General features: G+C 45.9%; 1 protein-coding gene across 3 annotated transcripts in view; it reads left to right on the top strand.

Annotated features, from left to right (window-relative positions):
• The first annotated feature begins 1,995 nt into the window (after nt 1-1,995).
• BICD2 (BICD cargo adaptor 2) overlaps nt 1,996-27,900 on the top strand; it is a 183,272-nt gene continuing 157,367 nt past the window's right edge. For 2 of the 3 annotated variants that reach the window (XM_063940804.1, XM_063940803.1), the window contains exon 1: nt 1,997-2,424. In XM_063940804.1, coding sequence (XP_063796874.1) covers nt 2,149-2,424 — 276 coding nt within the window. In that variant the 5' untranslated portion in view covers nt 1,997-2,148. Of the gene's footprint in view, nt 2,425-27,900 lie in introns of all 3 variants that reach the window. The other variant, XM_063940802.1, reaches the window with a different exon arrangement.

The raw sequence follows: 27,900 nt of genomic DNA, 5'->3' as shown, positions 1-27,900 counted from the left end.
GGGCAAACACTGATGATATCGCTCATACAGCATGACACGATATGTAATTTCTGGCCAAATCTGAACAACATATCAGCCAGGTTGTACAGTGTGTATGCTCGACTGAGCGCTCCCACAGGTCATACACCAGGCATTCCCAACCACGGTCCTTAAGGCACACTAACAGTCCAGGTTTTAGGGTCATACATGGTTTTCCTGTTTTTATTATTTGTTTATGTACTCTGTAATTGGGCATTGCGGAATCCTTGTGGCGCCATATAAAGTATAATAATAATATGTTCTGGGTGGCCGTGCTGCAATTTCAATCAGATCTGGTGTTGGATGCCATGCTGCCAGTGCCGAATGCAGCATGGCATGGTACCTCGTGCCGTCGTACCACGCTGTCGTACCACTACATCGTGCAGTGTGTATGGGTGGCACGATACGTCATCCCGTTGGCTGGCGGAGCATCTGTGAACATATCGTCCTGACGTATACCTGGCCTTACTATTTTAACACTCAGTCAGGCGCAGCTGGCCTGACAGGCGCCGCAAAGCTGTTTTCACTCCCCTCTCCGCCCCACGGGGCGCAGGAGCCTGTCCCTCCTAGTACCTTTCCTATCTCTAGGTGCTGTTCAAAACCCCCCTAGTCAGTTTTCCCGCCACCTGCAGGGAGTGCAGTAGTGACCCTCCTGGCCTCTCAGGCACACTTCACCCAAACTCCTCCGACTTTTTAAGGTTCGTTTTCCCTTTTATTTTCATCTATTAATTGTTCATTTTGCTCATTTTATGAATGAAAATTAGAAAGGTTGTGGATATTTTGCGGAAATATGTAGGTCTGTCCAGGGTGGCCTCTCAGGCACACTGCGCTCAAACTTATACTCATGTTTGTGTTTTCTCTTTTTTTCTTCAGATTTTCTGCTGAAATGACCCGTAAAACCTACAATTTCTCCTTTTGTACGTCCTAATGAAGGTCACTGATCACTAATTCAGACCTGGTCGCTCACTAGCTGTTTTTTGCAGTCCTGCGTTCGCATAGTCGATGCCCATTTTAGCTGTGCAAGTGTGTGATCGCATGTACCAAAAGATCTTGTGCAGTTTCTGAGTTGCTCAGAACTGACTCAGCCGCTGCAATCACTTCAGCCTGTCCGGGGCCGGAAATTGACGTCAGACACCCGCCCTGCAAACGCTTGGACACACCTGCGTTTTTCCAACCACTTCCTGAAAATGGTCAGTTGACACCCACAAACGCCTTCTTCCTGTCAATCTCCTTGCGATCGGCTGTGCGAATGGATTCTTCGTAAAACCCATTGCACAGCAACAATCTGCTTTGTACCCGTGCGACATGCCTGCGAATTGCGATGCAAACGCATGCGCAGTTCTGACCTGATCGCAGCGCTGCAAAAAATGCTAGCGAGCGATCAGGTCTCAAAGTACCCCCTAAGAGCGTTAGAATTGAGTTAATTAGGTACAAATGACGATTTTCTAACAGGCGCCTGTCAGGCGCGCTGCGCCTGAACCCGGGAGTCCCAGAGGTGCGCCTGATGGAGGGTTAAGTTGTGCGCATGCATTCTGGATGCCAAATCAGACGCATCTCCCACAGCTAACATGGGGTTGGCATAAGTGCCAATGATAATGGTCACAGCTGTAAAAATTGGTGACAGGTTGATTTATTTCTGTTATTGCCGCAAAACAATAGCCGTGAAGCGTGTTTACTGATGCAGCTCACGCCCAGGCTGTGGGAAAGACCTCTCTCTCTCACACACAGACCCTAACACGTTCCCCACATCTCAGCAGGACAGAGTAAATGCTGCAGCTTTCTTCTCCTGCAGACCATGTCATGTCCTGCCAGGACTGCCTATAATAAATGTGGCCCCTTTCCAGCGCTGGGTCGCTACTGCGCATGTGCACTGCCCGTACTACACTTAGGGAACGTTAGCAAAGTGTCTTAGCCTCAAGCCACCTCTCCCTATCGCTCCTCTCCCTCCCGCAGCGGGTTTGTTTCCGTGTAATTGTCAGACGCTCCCCGCTTCATATCCCTGTAAGAAGCAGGGCTCGGCTCGCTGCATTCCTGCCAGTGTCGGCGGCGGCGGCGAGCACAGGGCGCAGGATGCGGGGGTCTCGCTGCTGCTGAGAGCCGGGGTGCAGGGGGCACACCTCGAAGATTTGGATGACAGAAGAGAAGAGCCCTGCACCCCGCCCAGGGATGGCCCTGCTGATGGAGGAGGACGAGTATGACAGGCTGGTCATGCACTCCGGGTCGGACTGGCTGAGGACGGAGATTAAGCGGCTGTTCCAAGAGCTGGGGGAGACCACCCGGGAGAAGATCCAAGCCGCCGAGTACGGACTGGTGGTCCTGGATGAGAAGCAGCAGCTGAAGCAGCAGTACGATGAGCTGGAGCTGGAGTACGAGACCGTCCGGCAGGAGCTGGAGCAGCTGAAGGAGGTGAGAGAGCAGCGGGCACACTGCACGGACTGGCATTGTGGGCACCACCATGTACTGCACAGACTGGCATCACTGGCACCGCCATACACAGCACAGACTGGCATCGTGGGCACCACCATGTACAGCACAGACTGGCATAACTGGCACCGCCATACACAGCACAGACTGGCATCGTGGGCACCACCATGCACAGCCTGGCATCACTGACACCGCCATACATAGCACAGACTGGCATCACTGGCACCACCATGTACAGCACAGACTGGCATCGTGGGCACCACCATGCACAGCACAGACTGGCATCACTGACACCGCCATACACAGCACAGACTGGCATTGTGGGCACGACCATGCACAGACTGGCATCACTGGCACCGCCATACACAGCACAGACTGGCATCGTGGGCACCACCATGTACAGCACAGACTGGCATCACTGGCACCGCCATACACAGCACAGACTGGCATCACTGGCACCACCATGTACAGCACAGACTGACATCGTGGGCACCACCATGCACAGCACAGACTGGCATCACTGACACCGCCATACACAGCACAGACTGGCATTGTGGGCACGACCATGCACAGACTGGCATCACTGGCACCGCCATACACAGCACAGACTGGCATTGCGGGCATGACCATGCACAGACTGGCATCAATGGCACCGCCATACACAGCACAGACTGGCATTGTGGGCACCACCATGCACAGCACAGACTGGCATCACTGGCACCGACATACACAGCACAGACTGGCATCACCACCCACAGCACAGACTGGCATCACTGGCACCGACATACACAGCACAGACTGGCACCACTTGCATCACCACCAATGGCACAGACTGGCATCCCCATCCACAGAGGGCCACACACTCGCATCCTACTCTGGGGGCTACACACACTGGTATCCTACACTTGGGGCTGTACATACTGGCAATACCATCCACAGGGGGCTAGGCACACTGGCATCATACACTGGGCGCTGTACATACTGGCATCACTGGCACCTACACCCATTGACATGGCTCAGCACAAATGGGCATCACTCTGACACCACCAACCACAGAGCGCTGCATATAATGGCATCCCTGGCTACCCCATCCACAAGGGGCAGCACATAGTGGCATCTCTGGCACTCACTGTCTACAGGGGACAGGAAATGCTATCTGTGGCATTTGCCATCCACATGGGACTGCACATACCAGCATCTGTCACTCTCCTATCTATTTACCACTGCATCCAGCTAATGGACATCTCCTTGTCGTCCTCACTGTGACAGCGCTGCACAGACTGGCAACCTCCTGGTTAGAGCTCGCCACTTTCCTTATGAGCCACAATGGTGGTTTTCAGACCGCTACACTGGCATTTTCGCCACTGCTCATACTGACACCTGCTAATACTGGCTTTGTCACCCACACACTGCCAGCTTCACTGACATCCGCGTGCACCTCCCCTTTGTCTTCTGGATTGTTAATTCTCACTCTAATGCTGCCACAGGCCTTATTAGCACGGTTATTGCCATCCATGCAGCCACCCATAAATCATACCTTGGCAGTGTCCCACTGCCACCGAGATTCTGCATTGCCCACTAATTCTGCCAACACTGCTCCTCTCAGTAGTGACTCATTGTTGCTGCCTGCGCCCACTAGCGTTAATATTATCTTCCTGCCAGTTTCCAGACAACTTTCACTGTGACAGAGTAATAGCCATAACCTCCCTCCTCCCACATCATACTGGCCTACTGTATATATCACTCATTGTGCCATAATGTGTCCTCTATTGTATGTACAGTGAGACTCCGCACTGCAGGCTGATCTCTGTCCCAGATCTCACACCCAACACACTTGCCCTTCACACCAGTACTGCACATATTCCACATTGCTGCCATTCTGGTACAGTACACCCCCATGTCATTGTATAAGTACTGTGGTTTTTGTCAATGTATAAATGATATCTGTACGAGCATCTAAAAGACTTCTGGCCCATATATTCCTGCTGTACAGGGCTGTGTAGTAAGCCATGTCAGCAGTCAAATGGTTAACACATTCCTGATGATGTTGCACGAATGGCTTGTCATGGAAAAACATGGATGTGCCAGATTTGCAATATATTTATTGCAGTGCTTTGGTGGGAAGAAGCCATGTATGAAAACTACTTTGTTAAAAAGATATTATGATGAATAGAGGGGGATCGCCAAGTGTCTGCTTTCTAGATGAGTAAAATGGGGTATGCATCGTGTTCCTCGTGTCCCATGCGCTCATCCTTGGCCCCTCTTGGAATAAGCCAGCTCAGTGCTGCAATACTCATTGCAGTGTGTTCAGAAGATGTGGCATTATCCCCAGTGCTGGGAGTCTGCGCACACTGCCTGCTTGCCTGCCCTTCCCAAGACATCTGCTCAGCTCCCTGTTTCCCCTCCTCCATCCTCCTATGGATAAGGAGCTGCAGGGGGGGAAAAAACAGGCCGGGAAATGATACAAACCGATACAAGTAATTTCTGTCCCCAGCATTCCGCGAGATTTACAGGATAACTAGAATTAGATACACGCATGTAGGAAAGATGTCTGCTTGTGTTTATGGAAGGGGGGTTTCCTGTTTATTCCCTGACTATCTACAGTGTCGTGTTATATCTCTCTATTTCCTGGAGCTGCTGCTTAGATTAAAATATGTTAATAATCAGAGAGGAAATAAGAATCGTGGAAAAACAGGAAGCGAATCATTGTATTTTGTGCATATATTTTGATGTTATTAGAAATACTCCCTTAAGGCAGGCACTGGCTCTGGACCTGTAGAAAAATAGAAATATATTGTGTGTGTGTGTGTGTGTAAAATGTATTTGCTAGATTTAGACCCGATGTATGCGGGCTTGCTACCTGCCCGGCTATACTTGCACTGTGTTGGTGCTACAAGGTTCTCCCCTCTTGGTCTGTCCTGTCTCTGTCGTTATGGTCCCACAGATGGGACAATAAATAATAATAAATACATTATATATATATATATATATATATATATATATATATATATATATATATATATATATATATATATATATATATATATACACACATACCGTATTTGCCGGCGTATAAGACGACTTTTTCCCCCTGAAAAACATGCCTCCAGGCGGGGGGTCGTCTTATACACCCGGTGCGGGAAGTCGTGAAACAGGGGCGTGGCCTAGCATACGGGGGCGTGGCCTCACGGGCGGACCCCCGTTTTCAGCAATCCAGGGGGTTAAGAAGATGATGTTGGCTGCCCCCCCTACTTCCCCCGTGAAGTGCCTCTATCTCACCTGTGTGAGTGTACGGTGAGTGTACGGCGCTGCCGGCGGGTGAAGCTGTGTAAAGTCCGGCTCCTACACAGGGACAGGAGCCAGGTGCTGCACGTATTGTTACAGTGCAGCACCCGGCTCATGTCACTGAGCAGGAGCCGACATTCAGCAGTGACAGGCGGTTAGGCAGGGAGGACAGCGGCAGCACTGACATGTCTCTTACAGTATAAGAGATTTGGAGTATCAAGGTATGCATAAGAAGGGGGGGGGGACAGCGGCTTAGGCAGGGGGGACAGCGGCAGCACTGCAGGGAAGCTGCAGGTGAGGGGGGCTTACAACTTTATGTGGTGGGTTAATACTGGTACTACAGGTATCCATAATATGGATTCAAGGGCGGACCAGACAGCTGCTAGTGACAGGGAGACGGCAGGGGTAGTCTTATATGGCGAGTACATAACAAACTCTATGTTTTGAGTGGAAATGTTGGGGGGTCGTCTTATACGCCCAGTCGTCTTATACGCCGGCAAATACGGTATATATATATATACACACACACACACTTACACTCTTACTGGCTACTTTATGAAGTCCACCTTTTTAATCTACCCCTAGAGCAGCCTGAATTTCAAATGGCATGGATTCAGCAACGACATTCTGTCATGTCTGGAGACATTCCATAGAGATTCTGGTTCATGGTGACACGTCATGGCTCACAGTCACTGCAGATCTCTCGACTGCACGTTCATTCTGCAAATCTCCTGTTTTACCACATCCCAAAGGTGCTGTATTGGATTGAGATCTGTTGTGGAGGCCATTGGAGTACAGTGAACTCATTGTCATGTTTGTGGAATCAGTTTGTGATGACTTGTCCACTGTAGCATTCCCATTATCCTGCAGGTAGTTGCCATTAGATGATGGTCAGATGGTGGCCAACAAGGCATGAGCTTGGCCAGCAGAAATACTTGATGAGGTTGTGGCAGTTAAACCATGCTCAGTTGTTATTAAATGGTCCAGTGTATTCCAAAAAAACATTCCCTGCACCAATACACCTGCAGCCTGGATCTTTGACCCAAAACAGGATGGATCTGTGGATTCATGCCATTTATAACAAATTATGACCCTCATGTCTGCATGTCACGTCAGTAATTGGGATTCCTCAGACCAGGAGACTTTTTTTTTTTTTTTTTTTCCTCCGATCTTCAACTATCCATTAGTATAACTCGATGTGGTGGTCTTCTGCTGCTGTAGCCCATCCACTTTAAGGTTTAATGTGCTGTGTGTACAGAGATGCTCCTCTAGATATCACTGCTGTAAAGCATCACTATTTGAATTACCATTGCCTTCCTGTTTGCTTGAATTGGCCATTCTCCTCTGACATTTTTCATTCACAAGCAGTTTTTGCAGACCGACTGATGCTTACTCCAGAGACTGCTATGGGGAAATCCCAGGAGATGAGTTGTTTGAGAGCTTCAGATCATCCTGTCTGACACCAACAATCATTCTATAGTCAAAGTCACTTAGATTACAGTACATTTCTTCCCCGTTTTGATGTTGGTCTGAACAACAACTGAACCTGTTGACCATATCTGCATGCTTTTATGCACTGAGTTTTTGCCACATGATTGGATGCTTAGATATCTGCATTACTGAACAGGTTTGCCCAAAAAAGTGGACACTAGATGTATATGTCTAGCTGTGGTTCCCCAAAGGTCTTGTCTGCCATGTTTGACACCTACTCTTCACTAAGTACATGTATGGGTAAATTGTAGTAAGCAGAGGAGAAAAAAGAAAGAAAGAAAGAAAACAGTACATTTTAGCCTCATTTTAAAAGTTGTGCCTGCAAAATACAGATGCGTGATATCCATGCAATATGTTTCTTGAATATAGTTATGTGGCAAAACGGGACACTTTGCAGAAGGGCAAAGTTCCAATAATACAATCTTCCATAGTCTGCTTTTGCAGGTTGCTCCGTAGTTCTACATTTGTATTTTCTGGAATATATAAAGGTGGAGTGTTGATTATCCGTTCATTTGACTTTGTGATGTGGGTAGAACCATTACAGTTTACACCCAATTTTAGCAAATGTTGCTTCTCTCTACAAGGTTTCTCCCTTAAACATCTGCAGTCATTGGAAGGCATCGTAAAATGTTTATCTCTTTCAGACTAGGGCAGCAACATTCTTGGGACATAGTAGGAATTGTCTAAACTTTTGCTTTATTCTTGTGTTAATAGTTTGAGCCAGCAACCCAAGTAGCCAGTATAAGTGACTGAAGAGGTGGTGTTAGAGAAAAGTTGCAGAACATCACTTACAGAAAAATAATAACTTTTGGTGGGAGGTTAATAATTCCTGAGTACAACACCATTGATCTTGCAGAAGTACAGTGCTCTAGAGTGGTAGAGGAGTGATCTGCCAATTCAGGAATATTGTGTTGATTGGTTGTGGTCATGTCAGCACTTCTGCCAATAAGAATTCAGAAATGTCTAACAAAACGGTACATGCATTTGTCTATAACAGGGAAATAAAGTTCAACGGTCAATCGCTCTAAATTGCCACCAGATGTCCTACCTGTGTTTTTTTGTTTGTTTCATGAATGTTCTCTTAATAAGCGTCACAAAAGGGAAATTTTAACCCAAATGTAAGTGTACAATTTCTCTTTCCATTTTTTCTTATTTTTATTTACGAAAAAATAGCGAAAACCACTGCATTCTCCACTTAGCACAAATTGAATCTGCCATATCAATTGCTTTAGTTAGGTGGTCTCAATGAAAAAATTATTAATATAATATGGTAGAGAGAATTTGAAAACAATATGCTTGGTGCATACAGTACTGTGCAAAAGTTTTAGGCGGGTGTGGAAAAAATGCTGCAAAGTAAGAATGCTTTCAAAAGTGTTAATAGTTTTAATTTTATCAATTAACGAAAAATGCAAAGTGAATGAACAGAAATCTAAATCAAATCAATATTGGCTGTATGTTTGGGGTCGTTGCCTTGCAGAATAAATTTAAAGCCAATCAGATGCCCCCCTGATGGTTTTGCATGATGGATAAGTACCTGCCGATGTCATTCAGTGTAAAGAACAAGGAGTCCTGGAAGTGATGATATGGCCACCACAGAGCCCTGATCTCAACAGTATCAAATCTGTCAAAGATGTTTTGACCAACCTACAGTACCTGCCGAGTTCCTTCAAAAACTGTGTGCAAGTGTACCTAGATGAGTTAGTGCTGTTTTGAAGACAAAGGGTGGTCACACCAAATATTGATTTGATTTAGATTTCTCTTCTGTTCATTCACTTTGCATTTTGTTAATTGATAAAAATAATCTATTAAAACTACTATTTTTGAAAGTGCATACACACGGTGAGATTTTGACTAAGTGACAATTTTGAAGCTGCGATTTCTCTTGAGCTCCCCAGAGCCCAGAACCACCGATATTGACTATATTTACTTGCGATTTTGACTATATACAATTTTGACTATACAAGAAATTATATTGTATACAAAATAGTCAAAATTGCCTTGCCTGCAGTCTTTTAAAAAAAAATTTAATTGCAGTACCGACCCCACGGGGCCGCGCATCGGTATCGCAAGCTGTATTCACATGGTGCGATATGTGCTAACTTTTTTTATAATTTTGTCTATATAGTCAAAATCGTAAGCCAACATTGCACTGTGTGTATGCACCTTTACTTTTGCAGCATTTTTTCCACACCTGCCTAAAACTTTTGCACAGTACTGTATGCGCCAAGCATATTGTTTTAAAATTCTCTCTACCATATTATATTAATAATTTGGTTACTGAGGTCACCTAACTAAAGCAATTAATATGGCAGATTCAATTTGTGCTAAGTGGAAAATGCAGTTGTTCTCTTTTTCATTTAAAAAAAAAATAAAAAGAGAAATTGTGCACTTGGGTTAGAATTTCCCTTTTGTGACTCTTATTAAAAGAGCTTTCATGACACTAAAAAAATCCGAAATAAAAAAAACACAGGTAGGACAACTGTTGGCAATTTGGAGTGATTGACCTTTGAACTTTATTTCCCAGCTGTAGACCAATACATTTTAGTGTTTTGTTAAACTTTTCTGGATTCTTATTGGCTGAAGTTCTGACAGATCACTCCTCTACCGCTCTAGAGCACTGTACTTCTGCAAGATCTGTTTTACCCTGGAATTACTAACCTTCGGCCAAAAGTTATTATTTTTCTGTTATTGAAGTTCTGCAACTATTAACACTTCTATTTTTGAAAGCATTCTTGTTTTGCAGCATATTTTGCACAGTGCTGTACATTAATGCATTCAGTACAATAAAAGGATCTGACTAGAAACTCTAGCATTCACTTTAGTTAATACGGATAAAAAATATAATTGCCCACTGATGCAATTTCTGGAAGATAAGTGGTAATAAATGGGGCATTTTCATTCGCTATAATACTTCATATAATAGTGTATATGTAGTTATTATAATCCTTGGTGAGTGATCTATACATGTCAGGGTTATAGCAGACTGTTAGTGGGTCACTCAGAACACAGGTTCCAATGCTGAACATGAAAGTATTCGGTCTACTTTCTACTTGGTGACACAGAGAAGACCAAGCTATTTCTGGTTGCTGGAGAAACATATATATTTTTCCAGTTTCGGCTTGTCTGAAGTACATGCGCTCATACAGGCCCCTCTTATGTGTCCTTCTACAATTCATTAGGACTTTGATAACAAGCTGGTATTCTAGGAATGTAAAGCAATTTAGTGACAAGAATTCAGCAGTCTGAAAAGACGACACAAGTAACATTTTCTTATGTTAGATGGTTGCTAAGCCCTGGGGCAAGCTTTGAGGTGTTTACCAGTTATACAGTAACTCTTATTCAATTCAGGTATATAATTACTGTGTATCTTCTCTTAATATCGTGGAAGACTATACATCTATGCTATTAATGGCCGCAGCTGTTGAGTTTGGGTTGTAGGTTGTGTATTGGACATGATCAGTTAGATATGTACTGTAGTATTTGACATAATGCTGTCACTTTTACTGTTATTGCTTTTTAATATATACATTGCCAGCGTACAGGGGGGCTGATGTATAATTTTACACTGGGCAAAAAACACCGATGCCACATGTGTCCGAATAAATATTTATTTTATGCAGTTTGCAGAGCGTTGCTTCCATACCTAAAAACGGTAGCATTTATACCTGTTTTATGCCAAGAGAGAACAGTGGTAGGCTTCAGACTGACGCCAGTAAAAGCCGGTGGTATATGCACCTGGTTTATGCCAGTAGTTGTGGCATGACTGTGTGATAGAAAATGTTAAATTAAAGTATCCAGTTTCTACACAACATAGGGGCTAATTCAGTAAGCATTGCAAAAGCAATCATTACTGCATTTAGCTGATGTTTAAGTCCTGCGCAACGCATGTGCAGAATGGGTCCTGCAATCGTGGCGCAGATGTGTATGCCTCTGCATGAGTGACAGGCAGAGGCGTTCACGGGAAAGGGGGGCGGCTGGCGTTAAGAAATACAGGAGCGTGTCGTCCCCGTTTTCTGGGAGTGGCGAGGCCAAGGACAGTGTCGCAAGATTCAATTTCCTTGGCCCTGCAAGCCTCCGTGCGACGGCAAGGCTGAGAAAGCTGAAGCTTATTCAGCCTGCCGTCGCAGAGGAACATCATGACCGATGGTTGCGATGTTCATCGGAGAGGTGGAGGTGGTAGGCAGGGAGGAGGTGGTATACACCTTCCACTGTTTCCAGCAGCTTTGCATTTGCAATCTTTAATAAATCGGGCCCGCAGTGCTTTAATTCAGTTGTACATAAGACACAATGTTGTTAATAAATAAGTCACATTTACCATGTAATATACAATTAAATACAGATGCAATTACAAAATAAAAGTACTAATTACTATTTAAATAAATTAATTGCAAACCTTTTTTTAAATGAAAATGGAATCTCCTTTGCTGCCAGAGACCAATTACACATATGAAATAAAGCAAATAGATCACAGCAGGAGCAAAATAGTAATGCTATCATTGGCCGAGTTCATCTTGTCCCTCCTCAGAAGCAGCTGGTGATCATCCTTGTGAATATCTTGTGTTAGAGATTGAGCCACCACAAGTTATATGTCTCCTGACAGGTGTGTTTTTTTTTTTTTTTTTTTTGTAGTCTACCAGAGCTGCATTTGTACCTTTTCTCACCTTTCATCCTCCGTTCAGCCTCTCTGCGGGGTGTTTCTGTAAGTGTAAGGAGACGTACGCACAAAAGCCACCATATCTACCTATGGATGGAAGCACTTGCAGGAAATATTATTACAATATGCACAAATAAAAGACTCTTTCAACTCTCCAAAGCCCTAATGGCTGTAACTCATCTGTGGACTGAGGACCTGATACCAATATGATTGATAGTGCCCAGCCACAGGGAAGCAGCTGTGCAATGCCATGCAACAAATAATACAGACACTGGGATCCTGCCCCCTAACAATCCCGAGTATTCCCACTCGTGGGTGTCTACGACACCCATAGATTAGGAATAGAACCTGTGCACCGAGCCCGCAATGGGCTTCGTTACGCTCGCCCCCCCCCCCCCCCCCCCCCGCCCCTCCCCCCTGCCGGGCATCTCAAAGCAAGGATCCCGATGTAGGTATGGTGACCGGTGGTCACACATACCCAACCAAAAACTGACACCTCCTGCCAGCATCTGCAATCTGAGTGCTAAATCGGATAATACTGCATCAGACAACCATCGCATCCATTGTTTGCCATGCCTGCTCAACCCCCCCCCCAAAAAAAAAAACCCAACAAGAAAAAAAAACACTGTGGCATGTCAGTCATGCTGCAGCTAAGGGGAGACCGCGATTGATCATGCAGGACGCATTCTGCACATGCGCAGAATGGGTTCTATGCATGTGCAGTTCCCCCGCCATCGATTTTGTACGTGAACCATCGGGTTTGAGTACAAATCCGAATCTGGGTTCAAAGCCAGCATTTGTAAAAGGTAGCCGGCGCGCCAAACTGTGTTGGGCAATTCCAAAGTAACGGATGTATTTTTCAGATACAATGTTGGTTTTGTGATAAACATCTGGATTGCTTCAAATTTTAAAATGCACACAAAGAAGCAAATTTTACCACAATTGTATCTACCACTGGTGAATAAAAATGTGAAGTGTGAACAAGCCTCACCATTGTCGTCTGCTGTAAATAAATACATTGTGTACATGTAACGGATGTAACCAGGATAGGACATGGTAATTTCTGACATAAAATACATGTCTGATTTCTCTGAAACTACAACAGATATTTATTCCATACTTTTTAGCAATAAAGCATAAACCACACATTGTTTTAGTACAATTTTCAGGAAAGTAATTCTTATTACCTTGACAATATTTAATGGAGTGTATGTGTAATGGACGTAACCCAAAAATTGTCACGGATGTAACCATCAAATATATTAATCAGGAAATATATTAAACTGGTACAGCATCATTTACCTTTCTAACAATGTTTTCAGATGGGTACCATATCTCATTATCTTTGTTTTAACTCTTTCACTAACATAAAACCACCTAAAACACTGATTATCAACATATAATTTCTGACAGTACATGTCCTCAACTTTTGTTATAAACTACAATAATCCAAGTTTCTTACCTCCCCCCCCCCAGAAAATAGCAATAGATAATCAGTGGTCACAATCAGTGCAGATCTGCCCAATGCCTAGTAGCCATTACTGAAATAAGACAAAATGGCGGCATGTCATGTGACACCCTGTTACCAACCCATTTTTAACTACTATAGACTATGACTGATGCACTGGGAAATTCATATTTTTTTTATATTCCAATTGTTTTTTTTGTTTTTTTTTGTGACCCACGTGCACTTTTGGTTGGAATTGCTCTTTTACAGTTCCACACAACTATATACCAAAAAAAAACTATTGTTTTATCACTCGGGGCAGATGTATTAAGCCTGTAGAAGGGATAAAGAAGTGATAAGTACAGGTGATAACGCACCAGCCAATCAGCTACTAACTGTAATTTTTCAAATCTATAATGATTGGCTGGTGTGTTTATCACCTTGCGCATATCACTGGTTTATCACTTCTTTATCCCTTCTCCAGGCTTAATACATCTGGCTCATGGTTTGATAAAGTGAAAAATAATAGCAAAGTGGGGGACTCACGGAGCGATAATCTAAGCAATCTGACTAGATTGCTTAGATAGGAAAAAACAATGTGTTCCCTAATGCACACCGAGTGAAAAATATTACTCTGTGTGCATTAGGGAACACATTGTTTTTTCCTACACAGAATTACCCCTCCCTTTTAGCACCTGAGTGACATCACTATCTGATTGAGCAGCTTACCATTTTGTGCATTAGATTGCTTAGATGTTAAGCATGATCGCTCCGTGTGTACCCCCTACAGCGATAGCGATGCGCAGCCCCGCGCCTTGCTATCGCTGGTGCTGGGTGAAATGAGCGCCCCCCGGTCTCCCCACGCATGCTCAGCACACACCGCGCTGTGCTGAGCGGAGGGAGAGATGTGTTCGCTCAGCATACATCTCTCCCTCATCGGCCTTTTTACCTTACTGCTTTTGTAGCAACCCCTCAGGTGAGTCTGTATGAATTGTTTGCTTTTTAATTTACAGTTACGACAATTATATTTTTGTAATTTTCCACTTTGTATTTCTGTAATGAAAATATTAAGGGCCAAATGTATAACAATATCTTCAAATGGTTTTACCTTTTGTTTATGATGGTGCTAGTAATGCTGCCCACATTCAGTGGGATATTAATGTTATTATTATCCTTTATTGAAAGGTCACCATAATGGGTCCACAGCGTCTTACAAAATACGTATACAGATTCTGGGCAAACATGGCAATAAATAAAGTGCCTGAAACTTACAGTTTAAAACAATTCAGAACATAGGAGGCTACTATTGACGCCAATCCCACCCTGTTTTTTTTCAATCCCAGGGTTCGGGATTGAAAAACGATCAATCCCAGGATTCCCAGGAGACACCCAAAATTGAGTTGATGGTGGTAAAATTAAATGAACACACTGCCCCACTCAGGCCAGGCCGCACAATCAATCCCAGGATTCCCAGGAGACACCCGAGATTGAGTTGATGGTGGTAAAATTAAATGAACACACTGCCCCACTCAGGCCAGGCCGCACAATAAATTACCGTTCTCTGTGAGTGTGGTTGGGCGGGTCCACTTGCTGCGTGTGGCAAGCGTCGGGCTGAGCAACATGTCCTCTGACGCAGTGCACACAGACGGAGGTAGGGAAAGCCAGCCAGCGTCTGAGCCTGCAGAAGATGCTCAACGCTGCACAGAATTGAAGACAGAAAACAAGATGAAGGCCACTCCTGAAATTCCAGGATTGGTAGCTCCGATTTTAGGCCAAAATCCTGGGATCCCGCCAATCCCGATTTCAAGATTGGCCACCCTAGAGGCTACAAACTGATGTGCAGATGTCATGCAGCAGATGCAGTGTGTACAGACATTGGGGGTTATACCCCTCTTCCACTACTGATGCGGGTTGCAGCCGGGAGCCTGACACGGGAGCTACTCGGGTGCGACCCGTATCAGAGCCCCCTTTCCCACTGCACTCGCCCAACCCGGCATATTGCCGAGTTGGTGACGCGTCAGGGGCGGCGCTGGGAGATCACGATCTCCCAGCGCCGCCCTTCCATACAGTGTAAACGGGAGTCGTGTCGCATCGACACGGCTTCCGTTTACACTACAACCCAACCCGGATCATTCCCGTGTCCTACCCAGGTAGGATTCCCGGGTCACTTGATCTGGGTTTTTGCAGAGTGACCCTTTTCCACTAGCAAAAAAACACAGGTAAATGCGTGCCCCCGTACATTTACACGTCTTTTTTTAGCTAGTGGAAAAGGGGTTCTCATTCAGGTTTGTTTTCAAACCAAAAAAGTTATCAATTGGGCAAAACCATGTTGCACTCCAGGTGGGGCAGATGTAATATGTGCAGAGAGAGTTAGATTTGGGTGGGTTATATTGTTTTTGTGCAAGGTAAGTACTGGCTGCTTAATTTCTGTACTGCTAGTTAGATTTCAGTTTGAACACACCCCACCCAAATCTAATTCTGTGCTCATGTTACATCTGCCCCACCTGCAGTGCAACATGGTTTTGCCCAATTGTTAACTTTTTTTTGTTTGCTAACAAACCTGAATAAGCCCATTGTTTCACAAACTGCATGTAAAATAACATCACCTCAACCACCTATAGGAAACTGTAGTTCTCTTGTAGGAATGATAACATTGTAGTGTGTATGCAGAACATCGTATGTCCTCTGCATTGTTTCACCCCCCCAAAACTTAGATCGTTCCTCTACTATGTCAGATGTGTACCTACAGTAGCTTTACAGTCTATACTTTAGGTTGGGTTACCGGCGGTCAGCATACGGATGCCAGGATCCCGTCCGGCAGAATGCCGGCAGGGGGGCAAGCGCAATGAAGCCCCTTGTAGGCTCGCTGTGCTCGCCACAGGATCTATTCCCACTCTATGGGTATCGTGGACACCCACGAGTGGGAATAGTCCTGGGCCCCCTGCCGGCATTCTGGCGGTCGGGAACCCGGCATCGGCATGCTGATCGCTGGTAACATGACTACATCCCCATCCCCACTGACATGATAATAATCTGATGAATTGGATTATTATTAGGTTTGCTTGTAAATACTTTCAGAGGATGACAACTATCTGCTTTAGGCAACCTCAGCAATGCTGTTTGTGGCCATATGGGACTTTGGGGGTCATTCCGAGGTGATCGTAGCTGTGCTAAATTTAGCACAGCTACGATCAGGCACTCAGACATGTGGGGGGACGCCCAGCACAGGGCTAGTCCGCCCCGCATGTCAGTGCTTTTGCATTTCAGGAGTTACTCTCGGCCAGCACAGCTCCTGTGGCTGGCCGGGAGAACCTCTTCACTGCCCCGGGTCGCAGCGGCTGCGTGTGACGTCACACAGCCGCCTGCGTTGGCCGGATCGCGCCCCCTAAATGGCAGCTTAACGCCGCCGTCCAGCCCCCTCCCGCCCAGCGACCGCCTCTGCCTCAGAGGCGTTCGCTAGGCAACGACGGCTTTTGGCCATCTTCCATGCGTCGGCGCACTGCGGCTCCGGCGCATGCACAGTTCTGACCCGATCGCTGCGCTGCGATAAACTGCAGCGAGCGATCGGGTCGGAATGACCCCCTTTGTTCTTAGTGTTCGTTCTGGGCAATTCCCCATGATGCACGGGACAGCTACACTAATTCAAATGACCTACTGCTCCAAAATACCAAGATTTAAGTGGGTTTTGCTTTATAGGGTAAGGCATTGCTACTAAGCAATTAAGTGTTCATATAACAACAGTTTCTTAACAGTTTAAAAGGAAATTAAGTGTAAATGCATGTGATGCACGGGACTTTATGTTCCCTTTCTGGAGAATCGCCTTTCTGATCAACTAGTATGACTGTGGATCTCACCAGTCAGTGCAGTTGCCATTGTTTGATGCCTCTCCCTGATAATCCCTTCACCTTCTTACAGAGTTTTGTCAGTCTAATGGAAGTTATGTAATCCTTTCACAGTATTGTATAATAGTTTGGAGGGTGGCCCAGTGCCATTGCTTATTTGTAACATTGTAAAGGGTGTTGCAGGCCCAGAAAGGCTGAAAAATAGAACCGAGCGGGCAAAGGGGTGGCAGATGCAGCTTCCTAAATTAGCCCATTGGGATAACCTAGATGTAGGTCTAGCCTATACGTTCCCCCTTGCTAGATACAAATAAAGGGAGTCTCTATTTGCAATACAAATCATCGTAATTGCTTAAAACAAATATTAAGATCCATTTGGTAATCATAAGTGGATTAAACTTTGATTTCCAAATACATAAATGAAAATGAATGTGTCCCTACCCTCTGACTGTTGTTGATCCCTGCATGTGTTCATGGCTGAGAGCAGAGAGGCAATGTTACATGTTATGATGTATCTGTCATTCTGTATTAGAGGGGTGATCGTCAGCGAGATGAGTGCTGCAACTATGGTCATTTCCATGGGTAACCAAATTCTGGGTCCTGTCAGACTGACATTCACAATGTTGGCATATTTCAGTATCCTTAGAATGTCAACATGCCCACAATGTCATCAGTCTCAGTTTGCTGACACATAGGATTAGGCGCTGCCAGGAGGGTTAGGGGAAGGTTAAGGTTAGGCTATGGGGTGGTAGTGGGGTATTAGGGTTAGGCAGTAGGTGGAGGCTAAAGGGTAGGGGGTACCGCCTGGAAGAGTAAGTAACTGATTGGCGACCATGGATGTTTTGCCAACATACTATCATGTTGACATGTCATCTGTGTAGATATGATGAATGTTGACATGGTCACTGTTGACGTGCTAAGCTTATTCTCATCTCAACTTTATGATTGTGGACTTTATGAATGTCAACATAACAAAGCACAACCCCATATTCTATACAAATGGCCCATTGGGGGGAATTCAGTTGCTAGCGAAGGGTGCGAATTGCGGTTGCCACGGTGTTTACACAACAGCCCGTCTCGTACCCTCTGCCCAGCAGCTTCACACCCCGATTCACTCAGAAGTGGTCGCTACCCTATGCTGTAAAGTACAGTGGGTGTCGTGCAAATTCAGTGAGATCCCCTCTTTAAGTTTACATGGGCAGTACATGTACATTAGTAAATCCACTGTCTCAGGGTCAGAAAGAGAAGGGAACACTTCTCTATTTAGTAAGCTCACACATATTCACAGCACTTTATAGAGCATGGGGGGTAATTCCAAGTTGATCGCAGCAGGATTTTTGATAGCAATTGGGCAAAACCATGTGCACTGCAGGAAAGACAGATATAACATGTGCAGAGAGAGATAGATTTGGGTGTGGTGAGTTAAATCTGCAATCTAAATTGCAGTGTAAAAGTAAAGCAGCCAGTATTTACCCTGCACAGAAGCAAAATAACCCACCCAAATCTAACTCTCTCTGCAAATGTTATATCTGCCCCCCTGCAATGCACATGGTTTTGCCCAACTGCTAAAAAATGTCCTGCTGCGATCATCTTGGAATGACCCCCATGGTCATTCACATCAGTCCCTGCTGCAGTGGAGATTGCAGTCTGTGGTTCCCTACCACATGTACACTCGCATATACACTAGGGCTAGTTTTATTTTCTCTGAATCCACCTACCAGTATGCGTTTGGATTTTGGAGGAATTTGCTTCAAACCCTTGCAAACTGATGTAGACCTAACAATCGCCACACAAATAGGGCCTTGGTGCGAATTGAAGCCAAGGCCTCGGTGCTGTGAGATTTAATGCTAACCACTACACCAACTGTGCTGCCCATATTAGTGAAGAACATGTTTGAGGTTGTGGTCCCATTAACCAGGTATATTGTTATTGTGTGCAAGCCATTACAGTGCACAGGTACATACATTCTTTCCTTTTCAGATATTGAATATCCAGAAGGATTGGGCGATATTCTGACTATTTTGTTCTTTTGTTAGCATGTGTCAAATGAGAATTGTCAGCTTTTTCCCACGTATATGGGTCAAACTCCACTTCTATAAATAGTTTACAATGTATGATGTAGTGAACGTTATGTCTTTGTATATTTACACCAAAGAAGGACAAGTGTCATATAAAATTTTCCATCCCTTTCACACTGCCAATGCCGGATCCCACCCAGGAATTGGAAATGGGTCCTTCCCGGGTGGGATCCGGCATTGGACACTGCTGCTGGCTTCCCTGACTCGGCAATATGCCGGGTAGGTTGCCATAGCAGCGGGGGGCGGAGCCGGCAGCAGAGGTGTCACTGGGAGATGAGATCATCTCCGCGCCGCCTCTCCCTGTTGTAGTGAACGGGTCCTGGGTCGCATCGACCCAGGAGCCCGTTTACGCTGCCATTGACCCGATATTCAACCCGGGTATAACACTGCTTTATTCCCGGGTTGAATTACCGGGTCAGGCGACACGGCATTTCCAACATTGCGCTTTTACACCGCACACTGACCCGTGACTATACCGGGTTTTTTGTGCGGTGTGAAAGGGGTATTCTGCATCAGACACTTATTGCAGTGGAACATCCAATACAAATCATTTCTTCTAATAAGGCAGCTGGGTAGTCGTTATAATAAGTTCCCATAGCCCACATAGTGAGCTTGACTTATTGCATACTGGTAGAACCTATAGAGCCCTTTTTAGTTGAACATGTGAGTGTATTCTTATGGCAGCCTGACCTGAAGGGTCCTTATAGAGAATGCACTATTTAATACAACCCTGCAACATGGATTTATAATAACAAGTAATGATTGTTTAAGTCTTCAGTTTCTGGTTTGTTTTGTTTTTGAATGTGCTGTGCCTATACCTACAGGATATGACCCTGAAAATGGGCAAACATACAATAAAATGAATATTGCTAAACCTTTTGGAATGCCGAATGGTTTGCATTGATTGATATTTACGATCTGTGTGAGAGTGGTTCAATAAGTAAGGTAACAAGACCTCACATGTGTAATGTTCTCTATTTCATTATACTTCCCTGCCAGGCCAAAGCAAGTAGACCACTGCTTCCCCTCACGACTATTAGGCTGTGCCTCATATCAGTCATACTGTCCCGACATCCATTGTAAGATGGCATGGAAACATGGCCAAACATAGTGTGTAGAGTGATCAGATTTCGGCTTCTATAGGGCATATCAGCAGCGGAAATTCATCGCCAACTTTTCGAGGTGTACGGTGATAACGTCACAGAAACAGGTTTGGGTTTGGTGCTCTGCCTTTGATAACAGCAGGACAGATGTTCAAGATGAGCAGCGGTCAAGCTGGCCAAGCACACCCACCACAGACAATGCACCAAACCTGTAACCGTGACATGATGTTATCACTGTACACGTCAACAAGTTGGCGATAAATTTCCATTGCTGATGTGCCCTTTAGAAGCAGAAATCTCATCACACTATGCATCGCAATGTTTCTGCCAGCCCTGCCATCTTACAACTGATGTTTGTACTGAGCATGCTCCGGAGCTGGGTGGTATTCATGTGACCGCCGGTCAGCTGACCGACAGTCACATGACCTCCTCCGTGAGTCCGACGGCTCACTATCCCGATGGTCGGCATGCCGTCCAACAGGGACTATTTCCACTCGTGGGTGTCCACGACACCCATAGAGTGGGAATAGAACCCGTGGCGACCGCAGGTTGCAACCGAGCCCGCAGCGTGGCGAGCCCGCAAGGGGCTTGCTGCACTCGCCCCTCCCCGCCGGGATCCCGGCGTCGGTAAGGTGACCGGCGGTCAGGAGACCGCCGGTCACCAGTACTACACCCCCGGAGCTGAGCGTGTGCTTTTACTGGCCACTCCGAATGCTATGCAACTTTATTGGTGACGTTGCAAATGGTATTGCAGGCAAAGTATACCTTTTTTCAAATGACACTAAGGCTAGACAGACCAGGAGGGGTAAATCAAATGATTGATGATCTACAGAGGGAGCTGCACTCATCTAGCAAACGTGCACTCCCGGCGGGACTAGGCGATCCGGCGCTTAGCCCCACTACAGGAGTGGACAGAGACGCTCCCATTGTAGTGAATGGAGCGCGTGCGTGTCACATACGTGTGAGCAGCACAGACGATGCAATGGTAACGCTTAGGAGGGCACGTCCAGGCACAGACAGAGCCACGATTACCATTGCTCCATCTGTAGGCAGATTAGAGGAATGGGCTAGAGCACAGGTTCTCAAACTCTGTCCTCAGGACCCCACACAGTGCATGTTTTGCAGGTTTCCTTACAGAATTGCAAGTTAAATTATTAGCTTCACCTGTGGCCCTTTTAAAATGTGTCAGTGAGTAATTAATACACCTGTGCACCTGCTGGCTTACCAGCAAAACATGCACTGTGTGGGGTCCTGAGGACCGAGTTTGAGAACCCCTGGGCTAGAGCATAGGTCTGCAAACTCTGTCCTCATTACCCCACACAGTGCATGTTTTGCAGGTAACCCAGCAGGTGCACAGGTGTATTAATTACTCACAGACACATTTTAAAAGGTCCGCAGGAGGAGTTAATTATTTCACTTGTGATTCTGTGAGGAGACCTGCAAAACTTGCACTGTGTTGGGTAATGAGGACCGAGTTTGCAGACCTATGGGCTAGAGCGTGGCAACTACAGTTTAATGGCAAAAAATGCACTTGGGTCTCAAAACCCCAAAGGCTAGATACAGTATTAACAGCACTATATTGGAAACTACGGACTCTGAATGGGATCTAGGAGTCACTATTTCAGGTGACTTAAAGGCAGGTTAGCAATGTAACAAAAGCAGTGAGGAAGGCAAGTCAGATGGTTGCATAGGGAGAGGAATCAGCAGCAGAAAGATTTAATAATGGCACGGTATATATAGGTCATTGGTATGCATACCTCCCAACTTTCTAAATATTGAAAGAGGGATGCACGCGCGGCGAAAAGGGGCGTGACTTATTGAAAAGGGGGACGTGGCTTCACGGAGGACCCACAATCGCAAGCCACGCCCCCGTTTTGGTCACTGAGGGGGCATGCCCAGCGCTCCGTGAGCTGCTGGCATGCCCCCTCTCCTCCTGTCTCAAGTGAATAGGCGCTGTGCGCACGCGCACAGCGTCTATTCACCGCTGCTCTGCTAAGCAGGGCAGCGATGACAGGAGCCTCCCGACTGCCCCCCCACTGCGGGACACTGCGGCCCGCGGGTGGGACGGTCTCCAAAAACCGGGACTGTCCCGCGAAAATCGGGACAGTTAGGAGGTATGGGTATGGCCTTATCTAGAATACTGTGTGCAGTTTTGGAGGCCGCATCTCCAGAATTATATAAATACATTAGAGACTGTACAAAGAACGGCAACTAAAATGGTGCATGTCCTACATCACAAAACTTACCTGGAAAGACTAAAATATCTTAATATGTAGAGTTTGTCACAGAAAAAGGAGGGGGGGGGGGGGATGTGGTAGAAACTTTCAAATACATAAAAGGTTTTAACAAGAGACAGGGGGGAGACATTCTTCAAAGGAAGAATAATAATAGAACACCAGGACATGCACTGCAAGGGAGGGAAGTTCAAGGGTAATATGAGAAAATCTAGCTTCACAGATAGGGTAGTGGACAAGTGGAGTAGCCTACCATCACAGGTGTTGGAAGCTAATACAGTAGAGCAGTTTACACGTGCTTGGGATAGATATAAGGATATCCTTACAAAGAACTAAGCCAGTGGTTCCCAAAACTTTTTTCAGTCCTGACGCCTGAGAGTATCAGATTTTTTTTCACTGCACAACTAGGCATATTAAATAATTTGGTTTAGTCCTGGACCACCAACACGGGGCACCCCTGCAAGTGTTCTGAGGCACCCCAGGATACCTAGGCACAAAGTTTGAGAACCACTGAACTAAGGTTTTGAGGTTACAATAAGGTTAAAAATGGGGCAGACTAGATGGGCCAAGTGGTTCTGATCTGCCTTCAAATTCTCTGTTTAGAAGTCACTTGCAGCCGATTGGGGCATAGCAGGGTGGTACTGAGGTATTCATATGTAGGTAACTTTTATCAAGAGTGTGTCCCAGAATTACGGGCTGTTGTGCATTCACACCATAGGTAGGGCTGGTGTCAGGTGCGCACTGATGACTGCTATGAGACCAATCATATGGATAGGTGCAGAGCGGTAACATACACATTTTTCTCCACATTTGCAATGCTGCTGCAGTTTCGGCCGATTTGCTTCCAGCTCTGAAATGCTCCCATAATGTAAGATCCAAACTCCATTACATACACACAGTGGCCAGCAGCTATATTCAGGAGAATACAATATTTAATATTGCCAAAACAAGTGATGTGATGTGATGGAGGCACAAGGCCTTGTGCTTCATGCCTCATGACATTTTTGGTACAATATTCAGTTAAGTACAACTGCTGGTGATCTTACAGATTCCTGGTGCATGCAATATCGTTTCCGTTAGCAATGGGTACATTAATAATTTTCCTTGATTTTAGTGTGGATTTTGGTACTATTAGGGCCTGATTCAGCATGGATCGCAAAAAATAATAATCTTTCTCTAATGGGCAAAACCATGTGCAGTGCAGGTGGGGCAAATGTAACGTGCAGAGAGTTAAGGCCCATATAGACGGGCCGATGGAGGAGAGATGTGTGCTGAGCGAACCGCTCAGCACACATCTCTCCCGCCGCTCAGCACAGCGCGATGTGTGCTGAGCGTGCGGGGGGAGACGGGGGGCCGCTCACTTCACCCAGCGGGTGAAGTGAGCGACCCGCTAGATTGGCCTGCATGCAGGTCAATCTAGCAGCAGCGATAGCGATGTGCGGGCCTGCGCATCGCTATCGCTGTAGGGGGCACACACGGAGCGATAATGCTGAAATTCTAAGCAATCTAGTCAGATTGCTTAGAATATCGCTCCGTGAGTACCCCCCTTTAGATTTGGGTGGGTTATTTTGTTTCTATGCAGGATAAATACAGGCTGCTTTATTTTTACACTGCAATTTAGATTTGTGTTTGAACACACCACACCCAAATCTAACTCTCTCTGCACATGTTATATCTGCCCCCCCCCTCCCCCCCCTGCAGTGCACATGGTTTTGCCTATTAGAGAGAGATTTTGCTATTTGCGATCAATGCTGAATTAGGCCCTAAGTGCGCATGTGACGTTCCTGGCTGATACAAGCTTGGAGAGTTCTGTCTGTATATAAATATGCTGCTTGCTATCCAGCATTTCAAGCAATGACTAATAATCTGATGACGGGGGAGGGAGACCCCCATGAAGAGTGAGTCACATCCTAAGTATTTGCAGCACTCTTGCAGTGTTTTAGCAGTTTGCTGCGTGCTGGTAGCCAAGCAACCAGGCCATGGCCCTCTTACTGATCATTACAAAGTGATTGTTTTCAAAAAAATATCTGCCTCATATTCATAAAATAGGGAAGTGTGAAGAAAGCGAACTGTGTCCTACATTAAAAAAAAAAGTTATGTTGGCTCCAGAGATATGTGATCATATTTGTTATGGTTTGTTTTCTGTAATGGGCCATTCCACCGGTAACGGAATCTCCTATACACTCTGGGTAGATGGTTGAAGCAGTAAAAAGAGTGGAGAAATGAGCCAGTGGAGAAGTTGACCATGGCAACCAATTTGCGTTGAGTTAACAACATTTATCAAAATAGATGTTCAAAGTGGATGTTTTTTAAAATATTAATTAGCAGCTGATTGGTTGCCATAGGCAACTTCTCCACTGGCAAACTTCTCCTTTCTTATAACTGCTTCATACGTCTCACCCCCTCAGTCGCACACAAATATACACACACAGATAAGTTTTGCCTATCAAATTAAACAGCAGTGTCTCCTGGTTCATCCTAGCTGCATTGCATTGTGACTAAAGCTGGGCATATACGATACACTTATCTGGCAGATCATCTGCCAGATTTGGCTGGTTGGAATGAAAATCTGGTAATGGATAGGAGCAAATGACAATAGACCATTTGCTCCAAAACACTGGACAAATTTGTTAAATTAGTGATTTTAACCAATAACTGTAATATAAACCTTGAATTTTGAGGTAATATCTCAATCCTATATAATAAAAGGCTAAGGCTGCTCCTCACCTGTTATGTGCACATATGGCCACTAGAGGCCGCCACATGAACCAAATGACTCACAGCTGAAAGTGATACTGCAGGAAGATATTAGAGCCTTCTAACCTGCTGCTGCTAATATAAATAATACTGATCTGACTGTTTTATCTTGCATACGGAGAGAGGGGGTAGCAGATAGGGACTGAAGGGGGGGGGGGGGGGGTGGAGAGTGGTGTAGGAACTGGGGGAGAAAGAGAGAGGGCGGGAGGGTTGGAGCAGATAGGATCTGGGGAGAGAGGGGTGTAGGGGTTGGAGTAGATTGGGACTGGGGAGAGAGTGGGGTGGTAGGGAATGATAGGGACAGTGTAGAGTGAGATGCAGATTTACTCAATATAGTCACCTCTGTGGTGCCACCGCCGGCCACTGGAGGGCACCCAACAGAGCTTCGTTCTGGACACACGCTCGCCCACACCCTATGTGCACTGCACACTGTTTTGGAGGTAACTGCCACCTTCATCCAGGACTGCCGTGAAGGTGGCAGTTACCACCTGGATGAAAGTGGCAGTTACCACTGAAACTATTTTGTTGACTGATGGATTGGTGATTCTGAAACACCACACCTAAGGAATGGGTGACTATATAAATACCCAGATTACTGACTGCGATCTCTGATATTTCTCTGACGTCCTAGTGGATGCTGGGGACTCCGAAAGGACCATGGGGAATAGCGGCTCCGCAGGAGACTGGGCACAAAAGTAAAAGCTTTAAGACTACCTGGTGTGCACTGGCTCCTCCCCCTATGACCCTCCTCCAAGCCTCAGTTAGATTTTTGTGCCCGAACGAGAAGGGTGCAGTCTAGGTGGCTCTCCTGAGCTGCTTAGAAAAAAGTTTAGTTTTAGGTTTTTTATTTTCAGTGAGACCTGCTGGCAACAGGCTCACTGCATCGAGGGACTAAGGGGAGAAGAAGCGAACTCACCTGCGTGCAGAGTGGATTGGGCTTCTTAGGCTACTGGACATTAGCTCCAGAGGGACCGATCACAGGCCCAGCCATGGATGGGTCCCAGAGCCGCGCCGCCGTCCCCCTTACAGAGCCAGAAGAGCAGAAGAGGTCCGGAAAAATCGGCGGCAGAAGACGTCCTGTCTTCAATAAGGTAGCGCACAGCACCGCAGCTGTGCGCCATTGCTCTCAGCACACTTCACACTCCGGTCACTGAGGGTGCAGGGCGCTGGGTGGGGGCGCCCTGAGACGCAATATAAACACCTTAGGGGGCAAAAAATGCATCACATATAGCTCCTGGGCTATATGGATGCATTTAACTCATGCCTGTTTTTCCATAAAAAAGCGGGAGAACGGCCGCCGAGAAGGGGGCGGAGCCTATCTCCTCAGCACACTGGCGCCATTTTTCCTCACAGCTTCGTTGGAGGGAAGCTCCCTGACTCTCCCCTGCAGTCCTGCACTACAGAAACAGGGTAAAACAAAGAGAGGGGGGGGCACTAATTTGGCAGATAAATCTATACAGCAGCTATATAAGGGAAAAACACTTATATAAGGTTATCCCTGTATATATATATATATATAGCGCTCTGGTGTGTGCTGGCAAACTCTCCCTCTGTCTCCCCAAAGGGCTAGTGGGGTCCTGTCCTCTATCAGAGCATTCCCTGTGTGTGTGCTGTGTGTCGGTACGTTGTGTCAACATGTATGAGGAGGAAAATGGTATGGAGGCGGAGCAATTGCCTGTATTAGTGATGTCACCCCCTAGGGAGTCGACACCTGACTGGATGGTCTTATGGAAAGAATTACGTGATAGTGTCAGCACTTTACAAAAGACTGTTGACGACATGAGACAGCCGGCAAATCAGTTAATACCTGTACAGGCGTCTCAAACACCGTCAGGGGCTCTAAAGCGCCCGTTACCTCAGGTGGTCGACCCAGACACGGACACTGACTCCAGTGTCGACGGTGAGGAAAGAAACGTATTTTCCAGTAGGGCCACACGTTACATGATCACGGCAATGAAGGAGGTTTTGAACATTTCTGATACTACAAGTACCACAAAAAAGGGTATTATGTGGGGTGTGAAAAAACTACCCGTAGTTTTTCCTGAATCAGATGAATTAAATGAGGTGTGTGATGAAGCGTGGGTTTCCCCCGATAAAAAACTGCTAATTTCTAAAAAAATTATTGGCATTATACCCTTTCCCGCCAGAGGTTAGGGCGCGTTGGGAAACACCCCCTAGGGTAGATAAGGCGCTCACACGCTTATCAAAACAAGTGGCGTTACCGTCTCCTGATACGGCCGCCCTCAAGGAACCAGCTGATAGGAAGCTGGAAAATATCCTAAAAAGTATATACACACATACTGGTATTATACTGCGACCAGCAATCGTCTCAGCCTGGATGTGCAGTGCTGGGGTGGCTTGGTCAGATTCCCTGACTGAAAATATTGATACCCTGGACAGGGACAATATATTATTGACTATAGAGCATTTAAAGGATGCATTTCTATATATGAGAGATGCACAGAGGGATATTTGCACTCTGGCATCAAGAGTAAGTGCGCTGTCCATTTCTGCCAGAAGAGGGTTATGGACGCGACAGTGGTCAGGTGATGCGGATTCCAAACGGCATA

This window comes from Pseudophryne corroboree, chromosome 9 (genome assembly GCF_028390025.1).
Source record: "Pseudophryne corroboree isolate aPseCor3 chromosome 9, aPseCor3.hap2, whole genome shotgun sequence".
Classification (NCBI taxonomy): domain Eukaryota; kingdom Metazoa; phylum Chordata; class Amphibia; order Anura; family Myobatrachidae; genus Pseudophryne; species Pseudophryne corroboree.
This window is presented reverse-complemented; position numbering and strand designations above follow the sequence as displayed.